General features: G+C 40.7%; 1 protein-coding gene across 1 annotated transcript; it reads left to right on the forward strand.

The window, feature by feature from the left end:
* Window positions 1-5,695: 5,695 nt before the first annotated feature.
* On the forward strand, window positions 5,696-14,533 carry LOC111867944. The gene is made up of 3 exons (XM_023858185.2): window positions 5,696-5,788; window positions 11,040-11,115; window positions 13,717-14,533. Exons 2-3 carry the CDS (start codon window positions 11,064-11,066, stop codon window positions 14,052-14,054), a joined length of 390 nt encoding a protein of 129 aa, XP_023713953.1. The 5' UTR covers window positions 5,696-5,788; window positions 11,040-11,063; the 3' UTR covers window positions 14,055-14,533.
* The last annotated feature ends 509 nt before the right edge of the window (window positions 14,534-15,042 follow it).

Here is a 15,042-nt window from a genome sequence, read left to right on the forward strand (position 1 = left end):
TTATGTACCTTCATTTATACTACAACTTTTAAACATTGAGTACCATCGAAAGTTACGATCAAGTGGCTGACACTCCCGCTTTCAGAGCAAAGTTGTTCTGAACGTTAAGTAATGTGGGTTTCCTCAGTCCCTTCAGAAAAATGCTGGTATACTACTTTAAAACTGATCACTACTCCCTCCTTCTGTAGATCTCCTTTGTAATTCTTCATTTACACTCGTCCTCCCATTAGGTGATATGTAGCTTGCAAACTAACTGTGGTGGCACACGTCTAAGGATCTGCACCGCTAATACTAAAGCCCGCTATTGAACACGGGCTGAACCAGCTCCATGCATATCCGGTATGCACAACAATCTTCCTAAGAACGTCTTCAACCTTTCTTGTTTTCTCCTTTTCGGTCTTCCACAAGCGGAAATATTCCGGGAATTTTCCTTCAAAATCTATCTGCACAAATGCGCAGCCTATCCTAACCTGGATAAACCACATCCATTACGTAATATTCCAAACTGTTGTTTATTTCATCCTCGTTAGTTCCAGATATGCAGATATCCCAGAGGAATTGTTATAAAGCTCTGCCCTGAAAGTAAGGGACAAGGTTTCACATTCACAGAAAAAGACTGTTAATAGTTCTGTCCATTATATTCTAATCTTAAGTGTTTTGGGGGACACAGAGGATAATAATACTTTTTAACTGAGCGATAACTGATATTTCAAAACTTTGCTTTCATAATTGTATTATGAACTTCACTTTTACTTATCCTATTTTGTTTATAATCTAAAAAAAAGTCCTTAAATTTTTCGCTTTGTTTAGTATCTTAAGATGTCTCACTGTACTAATATAGGTCGGGAAAAGGCTTGACTTAGGCATAATTATTGTTTCGAACACGCAGCTTTGCTCAAAGTGAGGAGTACGTACGAGGAAGAGTCAGTAAATAGGACACAAATGGAAGTAAAACAGCTGCAATGGACATAATAGGTTCTATATGTATGTCACTAGGTAGCAGCATAGTCCAGCTGCATGGCAGTCTAGGTAGCAGACGCGCATGCGGATGTTCAGAGGCTAGTTTCAGTAGTCAAAATGACGACCGTGCTTGAACAGTGTAAGACCGGAGAACAGCGTTCTGTTGTGCGTTTTGTGTGGGCAAAAGACTCAATGCAAAGGATATTCATAAAGAAAGGTTTCTGTTTATGTTTGAAAGTGTCTGTCGTTCACAAATGGGTAACAAAATTTTCGTTTACGACGAAGAGGTTGAAACGGAGTTGCGGAAATGGCTGGGACAGCAGTCAAAAGATTTCTATTCTGCGGGTTTGGACGCACATGTAAAGCGCTTGGCCACATATATCAATGCTGGTGAAGAATATGTCGAGAAGTAAGTGCTTTTTTATGTTCGCCTATCACATGTCTTACGTTTTATATCCATTTGTTACCTACTTACTGACTCTCCCTCGTAATTCTTTACTTATGGCTACCCTTCAGATTTAGATAAAGTCACTTCCAGGTGAAATGCATATAGGATATTGATTGAAAAGCCAAAAGAAAAAAGACTATTGGTAAGACCAAGACGTAGGTGAGTGAACAATATTAAAATGGATCTTAGGGACATAGGATGGGATGGTATGGATTGGATTGATCTGGCTCAGGATATGGAGCAGTAGAGGACTCTGCAACCTCATGCTCACGCTGGTTCCTCGCTCGCGGATTATTCACCCTGAAGATGGAGGCGACAATTTATGCGAAACACGACGCCACATCCCAGAAGACGGCACTCTTCATAGTCGCCGCCGTGAAAACCTCAAGTGATACAGTAATAATTTTGATTTGCATACGTATTGGGCGTGTTGCATCATAAGCGTTTATTAAATATTCTGCCTATATCACCCGAGCTTACTTTTATGCACCTACCGACAATTTCGCTAGATGATTTCATTTCTCGGTCACCGACCTGTGGCCTATCCGTGTAGTTAGTTAGTTAGTTATTGGAGAGGGTGGGTTTCCCCATGCACTTAGACCTGTATTGGTCCATTGTGCTTCCCTCTATGATTTCTACCAGTCTCTATATCCTACCGGTATTGGTGCTTACCATCAGTCCCGCCCAGCCAGCAAGACCGGCTCTACTAGCTGAGAGGTATCTATAATGCTTCCCCCATCTACCAGAGGTATTAGAGACTGCTGTTGGGCGGGAAACGTCCGTAATTCCGCTCAGTGACCTCCTTTGGAGATATGAGTTTCTTTTACGTGCCGTAAAGCTACGACACGGGACCCACGGCTTAAAGTCCCTCCCGGAGGACTTGTTCCCTGAATTTTTCCGCCCTTAAAAATTCGACGACCTCCGCCGGGTATTTGAACCCGCGTACTACGAGTCATGAGGTGGGAACGTTACCTCTAGACTACGGATGCCGCTTATCCGTGTACCATTGATGTTTATTTATTAGAACAAACTTATAACTACAAGAAGCGAGCAGTCGTTCCGACTATATCTTCTCTCTTATGTTGTTAAATATTAACAATATTAAACTATGTCAAAAGATACAGTTATTAATAAGCTCGACATTTGGTCATATCTGAATTTCTAATTATCAGTCCGAGGGTACGCGGTAGCGCAGTTGGTTGAGGCACTATGCTGCAAGCCGGAAGGTCGCGGGTTCAAATTCCAATGTGTCATTGGATTTTTTCAATTGACCTAATCCTTCCAGCCGCACTATGGCCCTGGGTTCGACTCAGTCTCTAACAGAAATGAGTACCAGGAATTTCCTGGGGATAAAAGGCCGGCCGGGGCGTAAGACTGACAACCTTACCGCCACCTGTGAGCAGACTATCTAGAAGATACGAGAGCCTCAAACTCTCACACCCCTTGGGGTCTTCAGGGCCTATTACAGGGGTAGCCTTGTACTTTTTTACCTTTAATTATAATCCTTTAATTTATTTTGGTATTAAATATTATAATTTGACTAGCTCAGTACATGGTGTCAGTGTTTTAGAACACTTGAGGCTTTTTAAATAAGTTTTTTATTTCTAGGACTTTGTGTCAGAGTTATGATAATTCGGATTCAGTAAGTGTTGGGTGTTTCTCAAATAGCCTATTAAATTCATATATCACGTTACAAAATTTCGGGCTGTGTTGGGGTATATTTTGCCCCTACATTCCAACACGACTAGATATTAATTATATTAGCGTTTGATCTTTCACAATTTACGGAAATTCATATTATATAAAATTAGGAATCGAAACCTCGTCTTTCAGGTAGCTATCCCGCAGTTTTTGCGCCCTGAGTGACAAGGGTTAAATGCTGTGCCGGGCGCCAGTAGTTCAGAAAATTAATGTCCCCTCCCGTTCTTCAATTGTAGCGCGTTCGATGTCTGGTTTAGAACCTGGAAACAATCAGCATCTACGATTGGTGTCTTCACTCAACAAGCAACACGCCACGAAGGCGCACAGGATGACAGACCTTATGCACTGTAGACTTGAACACTGCATGGACTGAGCACCCCTCAACAAACAACACGCCACGAAGGCGCATAGGATGCTAGACCTTATGCACTGTAGACTTGAACACTGCATGGACTGAGCACCCCTCAACAAACAACACGCCACGAAGGCGCATAGGATGCTAGACCTTATGCACTGTAGACTTGAACACTGCATGGACTGAGCACCCCTCAACAAACAACACGCCACGAAGGCGCATAGGATGCTAGACCTTATGCACTGTAGACTTGAACACTGCATGGACTGAGCACCCCTCAACAAACAACACGCCGCGAAGGCGCATAAGATGCTAGACCTTATGCACTGTAGACTTGAACACCGCATGGACTGAGCGCCCAGCTTCACCCTCACGACACTCTACCCCCGATGCATCTGTCTTTATACCTCTCCGCTCTTAGCAGATTCCGCCCAAGAAACGCAAGGCTTGTCACTTTAAACACACATGATGTAGTCGTCCTGTGATAATCGACGTCCCACTAATGGACGATTCGATACATCGATACTCCCACCATATATTCATATATACAAACGATCATCGTTGGTGGTGTTTGCAAACCAAGTCACAGTGGCCAGACTTTCTGGTTGTATGGTACTGCATTCTTAATAATGTTCATTGTATTTCATCACTTTCTGCACCTGTAATTAGTGAAATTATGGACCCGCAATGAAAAACAATGCAAATATCGAAACTGGGTTCGTTATAAAACAAAGCCCTAATCGGCGACTTTTCATGGGAAAAATTAACGCCGGATAATGGGGACATGAATGTAGATGCAATCATGTTTATGATCCTTGCCATATATGTGCCATAGGCCGATAGAATAATGAACTAGAAACAATACAGGAAATGTAAATACAACATGAATTTCCGACACACAACCTCGATTAAACAGTAACTGCCTCTTTTAGAAAATTTCATTGCAGCGACTCTATAGACTGTATAAAACCTAGTTCATATTGTCACGTGATAGTGAATAAACACGTGGTTAGGATCGATATTTGGATTTATTGAACACTTGTAGCTCATAACTAGAAATAACTATAACAGTCTCAATGATTTACACGATATATACAAAATTACAATACGTAGATTTCTGTTTGTTCACCAATCGTTGCTGTGTAGCGGCGGCTAACAATGTATCTCGAGACTGACTCGCTTGGATCAGGTAGAGCAAATGGCTGTTGGTCTCTCCAGCACAGTGATACTTAGTTCAGATTCCCGTGGAACTCATAATCTCATTATTATTTGATGACTTGCAGACTCACTCCTGCCGCTGACTGACTGACTGACTGCCTACTAAATTGCTACTCCGAGTACATAACTCGTTGTAGCAATTTAGTAGCAATTTTTTTACAGAAACCAGGGCAAAGAAACGCATTTACACTATATTATGACATTAATTATTAGCATTATTATTTATTTTAACATAACTTTGTGTTTTCGAGAAGTGTAGTGTATTACAATTGTATGTATGTGAAATTTCAAAGAGATTTGGATGGTTTTAGTGCTGGAATACAATTTGTATGCGACCTGCCGTAGGCGAATTGAGTTCTGAAGCTCACTAGAACGGTATCTGTAAGTCTAAGAGCCCAGGAACGTTAACTACAGTATTTTTTTATTCCTAGTGGGGTGGGACTAAGTCCCTTGTACTTCTGGCCTACTTTACCGGCTCCAGATGATAGGTGAAGGTGATTGTGGAGCAATTGGTGGAATGAAGATTGGCAGGGGAAACCGAAGTAGTCGGAGAAAACCTGCCCCAGCACCAGACCCGGGATCGAACCCGGGCCGCCGCGGTTGGAAGCCTACGACTAGCCGCCTGAGCTACGGCGCGGCCCTAACTACAAGTAACTACAATGAAAGCAAAAAGAGTTTCTGAAATTTCAATGTAAAATTTTCTGCACGACCATGCTAGTATACATAAAATGTGAACTCTTCTACACAGAATAGGAAATTATGAAAGCAAGGGCGTAAGAGAAAATAACCAGAAGATATCTTCATTTCATCCTCATATAAATTTGTATTTTTGGGAGTAGTTCATTCAATACAATGCCAATAAATATTGACACAACTCTATCTACAATCATGCCTCGAAAACCTTCCTGTTGTCAGTCTCAGTCGTTAGATCTGGCTTTGTGATGTTATCGCTCGCAAGCAGAATATAAAACCACGGGGGGCGGTGTCAAAGTGATCTCGAATATCACCACGTTTCGAAATAATGATCACAGATGTTCACAGGCGGTCACAGAGTCAGCAGGTTCACCTTGATCCCCTAAAGGACCCTGAACATCATCATTGATCAAGTAAGTACGATTAGACGTTCTTAAAAACGAAAAGTGAGAGGATTTCGGTGGAATTTTGTGGTCTACAGAAAGAGTTTTCTAGCGAACTTGATCTATCTTGAAGTAGTGATTCACTGTAGCCCCTACTCATTCTAAAACTTTAATTGAATTTCACAAGTTTCCTTCAAAATGATTTTTGTAACGCACGTTAGTTGGCCTACGTAACATAAAGTACTTTCTCTCTTCTTTTGGAGCAATTTTACAATGTGGTGCACATATAAGGAAATAAAGAAAAAATGCAGCCATGCATCCTAAATTAATTTTGAAGAATAGACTTGGCTGTAGCATCAAGTAGACCATTTCTGCCACAAGGGACCGACAATAGATGGATAAAATGAAATAAGGAAGCAGTTGATATATACCTGAAACCTAAACTTGAGGTTACAGTGGAATGCAAACTATAAAAAATGCAGTTGGAAAATACTTGCTAATTCTTTGTAGTTCAACGCAAAATTTTTAAATATGCTGTAAATATGTCTTAAGTATAATGTCCGAGTCTCATTTTTCTATATACATCTGGCAGAAATACGCGTACTTTTCGCTCCGAAAAGTATTTCACAATTTACATTCTAGTTGCGCGCAGAAATTCATGCAGCTCCTTAAGTAAGGCGTCCGCGATTTTTTTTCGGTCTCAACCAAAATCGGAATGTGTGTACTGCAGAGTATAATAAAACATACTACATTAAAATGTTATAAAAATTCCTTAATATATTCTCAAGGTGTTACATTCGGACTGACGGACGGGCAAACATGTATGGAAAAGAAAACGGGCGCATTCTGTAAACTTTCCCTGCAAACGCGTCAAAAGTAGGAAAGTGAAACCAAAATGATCTGTGTATGGCTCCTCTTTCGAAGTTTAAAGAACCGAATCCATTTTCACTGAATTCTGTACTAACCGTATGCCGTTGGGTCCTGTGTCACTCTCAGAATTTTTAATTTCTTAAAGTCAGTAAAAAGGACATGGTGTACGCACGAACTTGTGAGGTGGGATTGGCATCCAATGCGATTGGTTACTCTGGCTATCAAGTTACTCGATTTAGGAACAGTGAATTTCTTTAATGATGATGATGATGATGGATGATGATGATAATAATAATAATAATAATTTTTAACTGTTAATATTTTATTAGTTCGAATCAGTGCATAAGAATAAGATAAAACATTAAGGTACATGTTGCCACGTGTATTAGTGACTAATAACGCGAGTTCTAGATTGGATGAATGGGTTTATTTACTCCTTATACACACCACCAGTAATTACGCGCAATTATAGCGCTATAGTTAATTCTACACTTTACAATTCACTATTACACACACACACACAAGTCCTCTTGGTAACGCAATTAAAACACGGACCTATTAATAGTCTCGCTGAATTACACACCTCAAATATTACATACAAAGTCTTCTCTTCGCATCCGTACTCTTGCAACTAATCCTTACCTACACTTCACTGCACTGCACTCTGCATTAATCTAAGCTACAGGTCTTCGTTATATAGACTCTGCACAGACAACACAGAAAAATAAGTCACGTGATTCCTAGCCAGCGAGTTCATTGGCGCCATGACTGTTGCCTAGCAACGAGCTATAATAATCTCTTACGTAGAGATAGGATGGGAGGTATGGACTTGATCTATCTGACTCAGGATAGGGACCAGTGGAGGGCTCTTGTGAACACGGTAATGAACTTTCGGGTTCCATAAAATGATGGGAAATTCTTGAGTAGCTTCACAATTGGCGATTTCTCAAGAAGGGTTCAGTTCCATGAGTGAGAAAGTGAGTAATTATAAGTAATTTACCTACAGTAAATTAAATAATGGTGTACGCTATGGTAATACAAAGGAAGAACAATATAACTGAATTAACATCAAGGTGAATCAAGGCACAACAGATCACTGTGGTCGCGGTGCAAGGTCCAAAAGGTCCACCACTTATATATTCATTCAAAGTGAATGATCTTGTTATTTGGTGAATCCGGCACCGTTACCCTTGAGTCTTATGCAAGTCGGCCAAAATATTTTCCCATACCTACATGCTTAGCTAATTCTGTAAGCACAAGAAGCAGTGGCCAAAAAAAAAAAAAAAAAAAAAAAATTATCCCCTTACCCCGCCGCGAAGGGCCACAGGGGTGGGAGACGNAAGTAAATCTATCCCTGTACCAGGCCGTGAAGGCCCATAGGGTTGTGAGACGTTGAGGGTCCCACATTATCTAGATAATCGGCTCAAAGATGGCGGTAAGGTTGTCAGCCTTACGCGACAGCCGCGCTTTACTCCCCAGGAAAGTTATTTAATTAATTCCTGATACTCATTTATGTTAGAGGCTGAGTGAACCCCAGGGCCATAGTGCGACTGGAAGGATTAGATCAACTGAAAAAATCCAATGACCTCATCGGGACTTGAACCCGCGACCTTCCGGCTTGTAGCATAGCCCCTCAACCCCTACAGTGGCGCCCATCTTAAATCATTACACGTTATCAATATGCCCCACATACTCAACATCCCTATCTGGAGGTAGAAACACGTGTAGTAGGGGAAGTACCATTCTGACCAAGCCGGTTATCAAAGGCGGATCAAGAAAAGGGGTCGCTGTCTGTATCAGTGTCAGTGTAAGAACAATTCCCGTTAGTCCATTCTACCATCAGAAGCCGAGGCTAGTTGACCTCAGTTGCAGACAGATGGTGCGACATGCATCTTCCACTGAGCATCTCAAACACTAAACAAGTCTAGACGGAAAGGTCACTATAGGACTCTATCATCTGCCAGTTCAATCCGGTTCTCATATCTACGGTAATTATTCTAAGTAGACTCTTTCCTTCAGGTTTCCGAATAAAATTCTGTACGCATTTCTAATCTTTCTCATGTTGTATGCCCCAGCCTTCTCATCCTCCCTGATTTGATCACCCTAGTAATATTTTCTGGCCCATGACAGTGGCCGCGCGGTCTAGGCATGAACTGTCTTTGCCCGCTCGGACACTAGGATCATGGGTTCAAATTCAACTTGAGGCATGAATGTCTGTGTGCGTTTATTCTGTGTTTGTGTCTTGCGACTGGCTGATCCCCTCTCCAAGGAGTTCTATCTTCTGTGTAATACGTAGATTAATACGTAGATCAAGAAACTGAAAAGCGGCCATTGCCCAACAAAGGACTGTAGAGCCAGAGATAGTTAGAGAGATAGTAATATTTTCTTAAGAACGTAAATTATGAAGCTCCTCATTACATACATTGCTGCATCCTACTGTTATTTTCTCCTCCTCGGTCCGGATATTCTCTTCAGCGCTCTGTTCTCAAGCACCCTCAAGCATGTTCCTTCCTCAAAGTGAGAGACCTCCTTTCAGGAGTAATTAACTTCAGTTCAATACTTTGTTTCATTACATGGGAAAGAATTTGAGGCTCTTTGCTTTCCTGATAGCCTGTACTTACCATCGACTAAGTAAATCCAAGGCCGATGTCTGACCGCTCCAAAAGAGTTCAAAAGTTAAGTAGCATTTACCCATACAATATGCTTCAACTTCATATGAAAAATATGGGGTAATCATAAACTTACTTATCATGTTGATAAATTTTAAGTTGTGGTTTTATAGAGGACAAAAATCTGAAACATATCACATACTGGGAGTTTGCGTGACTTATGAAACGGATTTTGGATTTGATAATAGAATTTAATGAAACTCCATACAACTTAGTTACTATAGGATTCTGACGATGGTGTATAACCCACAGAGATATTGGGTTTTCGGACTTTATCCATCGATCTGGTTTTAAGATAACTAAGAAAAACACGACGTTTCGGAAACTGGATCTGTTTCCGTCCTCAGGTGACGGAAAACACCTATTCTGTTGGGTCCCTTAGAAAGGGCTAGCCTCAATCACTGGACCTCTCTCTCCAACTGAAACAGCTGTTCTATGTGTGGTACCATTCTTTGTAAACTTTTAATCAACTGAATTAATTAGGAATGCAAAATCTGCTCGTGCCATACGAGTAAAATTTTTCTACTCTCCCTTAATTTCTTGGAACTTGAAGTCGGCTGACAAACTCGCACCATTATACACAGTTCTACACAACTGCGTTTGTCACCATCGCTTTCCCTTCGTTTCTCATGCTTTGAAATAACGCCATAAAGTCGAAGAGGGACTGGATGTATAGATCAACATTTTATTGACCTCGGCATTAGCTGGAGTTGGTCAGCTTCACACCCTGGCCGTTTTGCCCCCGAGGAAAGAGCCCTGGTACCCAATGGATAGGAAGTTGGGTGAACACCAGGGCTGGTCTGGAAGACATGGAGAAGAGAAAATTCTTTACCCTACCGGGACTCAAACTCTGACCCCTCAGTTGTCCAGCCCATAGCCAATCGCTGTACCGACTACGCTATCCAAGCTCCTACAATACTTGGTGCATATGGAAAATCAAATATTAGTTTGTGAAATGCGTTAATACGGACTCTTTTTATTTGAACGGTCCTCAAATTGAACATTTGCAGAACTAAGAATTGCCTTATGTATGCGACCTGCCAATGTTGTTGGTTTGCGAATGACTGTGAATATAGGCTAGCGTCGTCACTCGCAGATCTAATTTCACATTATAGTTCACATTGGCATTTAAACACCAATTAGAAACACTTCTTCTTCCTGAGACATGTGACGGAAAGCATTTGTTACTGTTTTCTGTAGGGTATTCGAGATCGTTTGCCTATCGATCCAGCGAATATTAATTCGGAACAACCGCTCCGACAGTCTACTGTGGATTGTAGAGTTTAGTACTGAGTGACATTTGTGAAACGTGACACAAAATCAAAATTTATTACTTTTCCAATATAAGCATTATACATTGAACGTTAAATGACAGTAACAAACTTACAAAATAAGCTGACAGTCACAAGCACCGACATTTCTGGCTACATGTCGAGTAACTTGAACGATTTTTCGACCAGTTAGGTTTCAAAATTCTCTCTCCGAAGTCATTTCATGTAAATCGTGCCTTCATATAATCCAGTACCTCTTTCGTAACAGCAGAACTGAGGTAGAAAGAAGAAATAACCTGTTCCCTCCATGCCTCTAGTTGAGAGGAAAACAAATATAGTGACACCAATTTCTAAACTTTCTTCGAAAATAATAATTTTCCAAATACCATAAAATTGTATCGATTTTCTCATAACCAAAATATTTTTGAATAATTGAATTTGCTTTTGTTCTTTCATTTATTTCCTTTCTAGCACCGTGTACGACGCAGAAGAGTGATGTTACGGCTCGTGACCGTGCTGACAATTGCTGCAATGATAGCGTCGCCAGGTAAGTTTATTTCTTCCCAGTGGAATTCTTTTTTATATGAAATTATCCATATTTTCGGTACTGCAAGGGACAAATATGGACATGTATCGTAATTGATAACGGAACAAATATATTATTTAAGCTATCAAGATTGCAAAACATAGTTATATGCATACACTTGCATGAGACGAAATGTAATATTAAGTCATTTTTAAATCGAGAGGACTGATACATATTCTTGGAATGAAACACGGTCCTCAATTTTCTTTCACATGTGAATATGGATAAGCAACCCGACTAAGAATGAAAGAAAAATATTGCCTTATTTTCGCTGTCTGGTTTAGTCTACTGTGATCCATAACAACAATGTTATTACTAGGGCCCGGAATTTTGATGATCTGAAAATATTTAAAAAATGACCTATAAAATGACCGAAGAAATCCAGAAAAATGACCTAAAATATGACCCCAAAATGTAACATGCAGGGCCCGGATTTTGATGACCTAAAAATATTTAAAAAATGACCTATAAATCGACTGAAAAATCCAGAAAAATGACCTAAAGGAGAAAAGAAAGAACACTTCGCTCCATGTTATTCACATTTCAGAAATCACATGAAGAAAAATTCCCTAAAATGGTCAAAAATGACAAGAAATGCCCTTAGAAGTCCAATAATTTACCAAAAAATTACCCCCAAAATGAAAAAAATGACCTTAAACCTAAAAATGTCAAAAAATGACAAAAAATTGCCTATAAAATTTACACTTCTGTAACCAGCAGCTCATATCCGAGATTTATATATTTAAGAGCATTGCATAGGATACAAGGAAAAAAAGATGGCATGTCATCAAAATCCGGGCCCTGGTTATTACGCATGGAGCTACAGTTCCTTTTTGTAACATGGGTCTGCTGTGCCTTCAAGTTAACGCGGAATATAAATGTGAAAAGGTGATTCCGTGTAACTTCCGGGTAGCCTCACAGATAGCGACACGAATCGTCTGACAATGCAAGCTGCTTGAGTAACAGATGTACTGTCTACATTAGAATGACTGCACATAAAGCAACAAATACAATTATAAAACAATGTGGCATGACAATGCATTGTTACGCAAAGGCTTGATAAACATCCCTCAGTACAGGTACGCAACAATTAGAACAAAGGAGTTATGCAACCCGTTTCTAGGCAACAGCTCGGTAAACATACTTCTGCCTAGGCGGTGACGTCATACGACACTGGATAGCAACCACGTGACGTTCTTTCTGTAGGTCCACTATAAAGGTCCATAGGGGCAACAAAGGCCGTTTGCTTGTAGTCGTAAAGTGGAGGAGGAGGGAGTAGTAGACAGGTTTTTAGTTGAGTTCCAAGGTTCCAGAGTGACTGAAGACGAACTGACAAGAAGACGTCATAGCGATTTTAAGTGATAGTTCCTGTGATGAGATCCGTTACCAGGAGACGACTAGTGTATACGTAACAGTGAATTATAAAGTTTAAATCAGAGAGAGCGCTGTACTGGTTGTAATTGAGGGAGAATGTAATCGAAGTGGCAATAAATCCAATCATCCGAAATTGAACCCGTTATTTTCGTCACGCGTGTCCCCCTGCATATGGTAAGCATAGATCTCAGTCAAATAGAACTTTTATTGCAAAAATAATTAAAAGCAATTAACGATTTAAGTATTCTGCGATTTTAATTCGGCACCATCAAACCTCTATATTTCAGATTTGAAGAGAAAGATTCTTAAAGTGTCCTTTTCGCAAACATATGATACATACATATAAAAGACTGACAGATGGACAGCTGTTAAACTATAAATATTTGGGCAGGTGCGTGGACCTTTCTTATGAAAATAAACTCTTTGGATGCGCCCCTGTGTGAACAGGGAACAACAGCAGAAGTTATAACTGTACGCGAGTATGTTAATTGTATGAGACAAATTGTTTTCACATATGCAGAGTGAGGCACGAAGATGAGATTGTGGGTTAGGCTAGCAGACCGCGGTACGGAGAACTAAGCCATGTCACCTGCCTGGCGAGGAACTACAGGCTGACTGTAGCTCAGGTTGTCGTGTAGTTCCGTTGTCCCACTTCGTGGTTTCCCGAGTATTTAAACGGACTACACGGTGTTATATGCCAGGTAAAAGGGGTAAAGTTATCCCTGCAACAGGCCGTGAAGGCACATAGGGTTGTGAGACGTTGAAGGTCCCACGTTTTCCTGACAACCATCTCACAGATGGCGGTGAGATTGTCAGCCTTACTCGCCGGCCGCACTTTCACCCCAGGAAAATTCCTGGTACTCATTTCTGTTAGAGGCTGAGTCGACCCCAGGGCCATAGTGCGGCTGGAAGGATTAGGTCAATTGAAAAAAAAATCCACCTCATCGGGACTTGAACCCGTGACCTGCTGGTTTGTAACACAGTACCTCAACCAACTACGCTACCGCGTGCCCCGTTATATCCCAGAAAATAGGATTTCTCATAACCACCGCTGTGAGAACTACAAATCCTACGAAACTAATCATGATAATATAGAGAATCGCTGGTAGGTGGGATGTCTGGCCTCTCTAAAAGTAGTGTTACCTATAAGACTAAAAATGTTCAACTCTTGTTCCCTTTTTCTTGAAGGTAATGGGGACAGGAAGGCGTCCAGATCTGATGGCACTGGAATTATTTCTCCAGGCTTCTTCATGATGCTGCGGGACGCGGATTTTCACGAAGACGACGTCTCTCGGACTGGAGATCCGAATGTTGTCACGCAGACACCGCATGCTGGCCAACCGCCACACTTCCATCCACAGTCAATAAGTTCTTACAAATTCAAGTCTCTTGTACGAACAATATCAGACAAACACTTTGAGCTTACTGAGGGCGATCGGAAACGAAGTCAAAGGCACCCGAACAAGTTTCACAAGCATTACGAAAATATCAAACGAAGAATCACCAAGTTGCCTGCTATTTTCTGAGAATGTATGAAGTTATCCTCAAACTGTGGTTCGTAAATCTCTTAGGGCCCAGACAGCGTTTCAATAATACAACAAGATAAATATGTAACGGCAGTTTCATGTGTGTGCGTGTGTGTGTGTGTGTACATGGGCACCAATAATGATTTAGGAGAGAGATTCAGTGTTATGTGTGTTGTCTATTTGTTCCTTCCTCAATTAAAACCCTTTGTTTTCTTGTAGTGTTTTCCAATTGCCAGATTGGTGTATATAGTTTGAGTATCTTCAAATTTATACTGACCATGCTTATGTCAAACCGTCATTGTAATGCTTTTGATGTCCTCAGATCTAATTTTGTTCACTACAGCCTACATTACACTCTTCTTCAGGTGTGCGCGCGCTGTTTTCTTGCTTAAGATTTTCTTAAAAATATGTTGAAATAACTGCAACATGTTATTTACAGCCTTCATTAAAATATTGTTGTAAGAGTATTGAAATAGCCATACTTTAGTTTATATTGCTACAAATTGAATAACTTTGTTCTCTTAGTCTCCCTAACCTCCCGACGCTGTTACCCGGCATTGGTCATTGTACTCATAAGTATATCCCCATGTTTGTTTTCTGTACCACATTCTAATGTTAAACGTATACTTATTGTGCGGGAAGTTCACTTTAAGCCGACTGTCACCCGAGCCATCACGCTGTTATATTTAGTGTTAGTGATTTGCTCGTTTCCGCGGCAAGGCGTATGCACAGGAGTAACTGTCGCTTAGACAAGCCTTACGTAAGCATAAAAACAAACCAATATAATATTATTTATCCTCATAAACGAAACGTTATTACACTCTCTATTATACATGCAAGGATGTCAAAGTTGCGAAATTTACGGAAGAAAGGTATTTTATTATGCAGATTATGCAGAATTATCAAGGCGAGTAGATGTTGGAGCCATGGAACCATGCATGCACAACACAAGTAGGGGCATCTCTTGGTAAGCAGCAGTTAGGTAGAA

The sequence above is a fragment of the Cryptotermes secundus genome, unplaced genomic scaffold, assembly GCF_002891405.2.
Source record: "Cryptotermes secundus unplaced genomic scaffold, Csec_1.0 scaffold267, whole genome shotgun sequence".
In the NCBI taxonomy this organism is placed as follows: domain Eukaryota; kingdom Metazoa; phylum Arthropoda; class Insecta; order Blattodea; family Kalotermitidae; genus Cryptotermes; species Cryptotermes secundus.

Coding starts and splice junctions, on each gene's coding strand:
- LOC111867944 (XM_023858185.2), top strand. CDS start 11,064: ATGTTACGGCTCGTGACCGTGCTGACAATTGCTGCAATGATAGCGTCG. Junction 11,116..13,716: donor TGCAATGATAGCGTCGCCAG/GTAAGTTTATTT, acceptor TTTTTCTTGAAG/GTAATGGGGACAGGAAGGCG.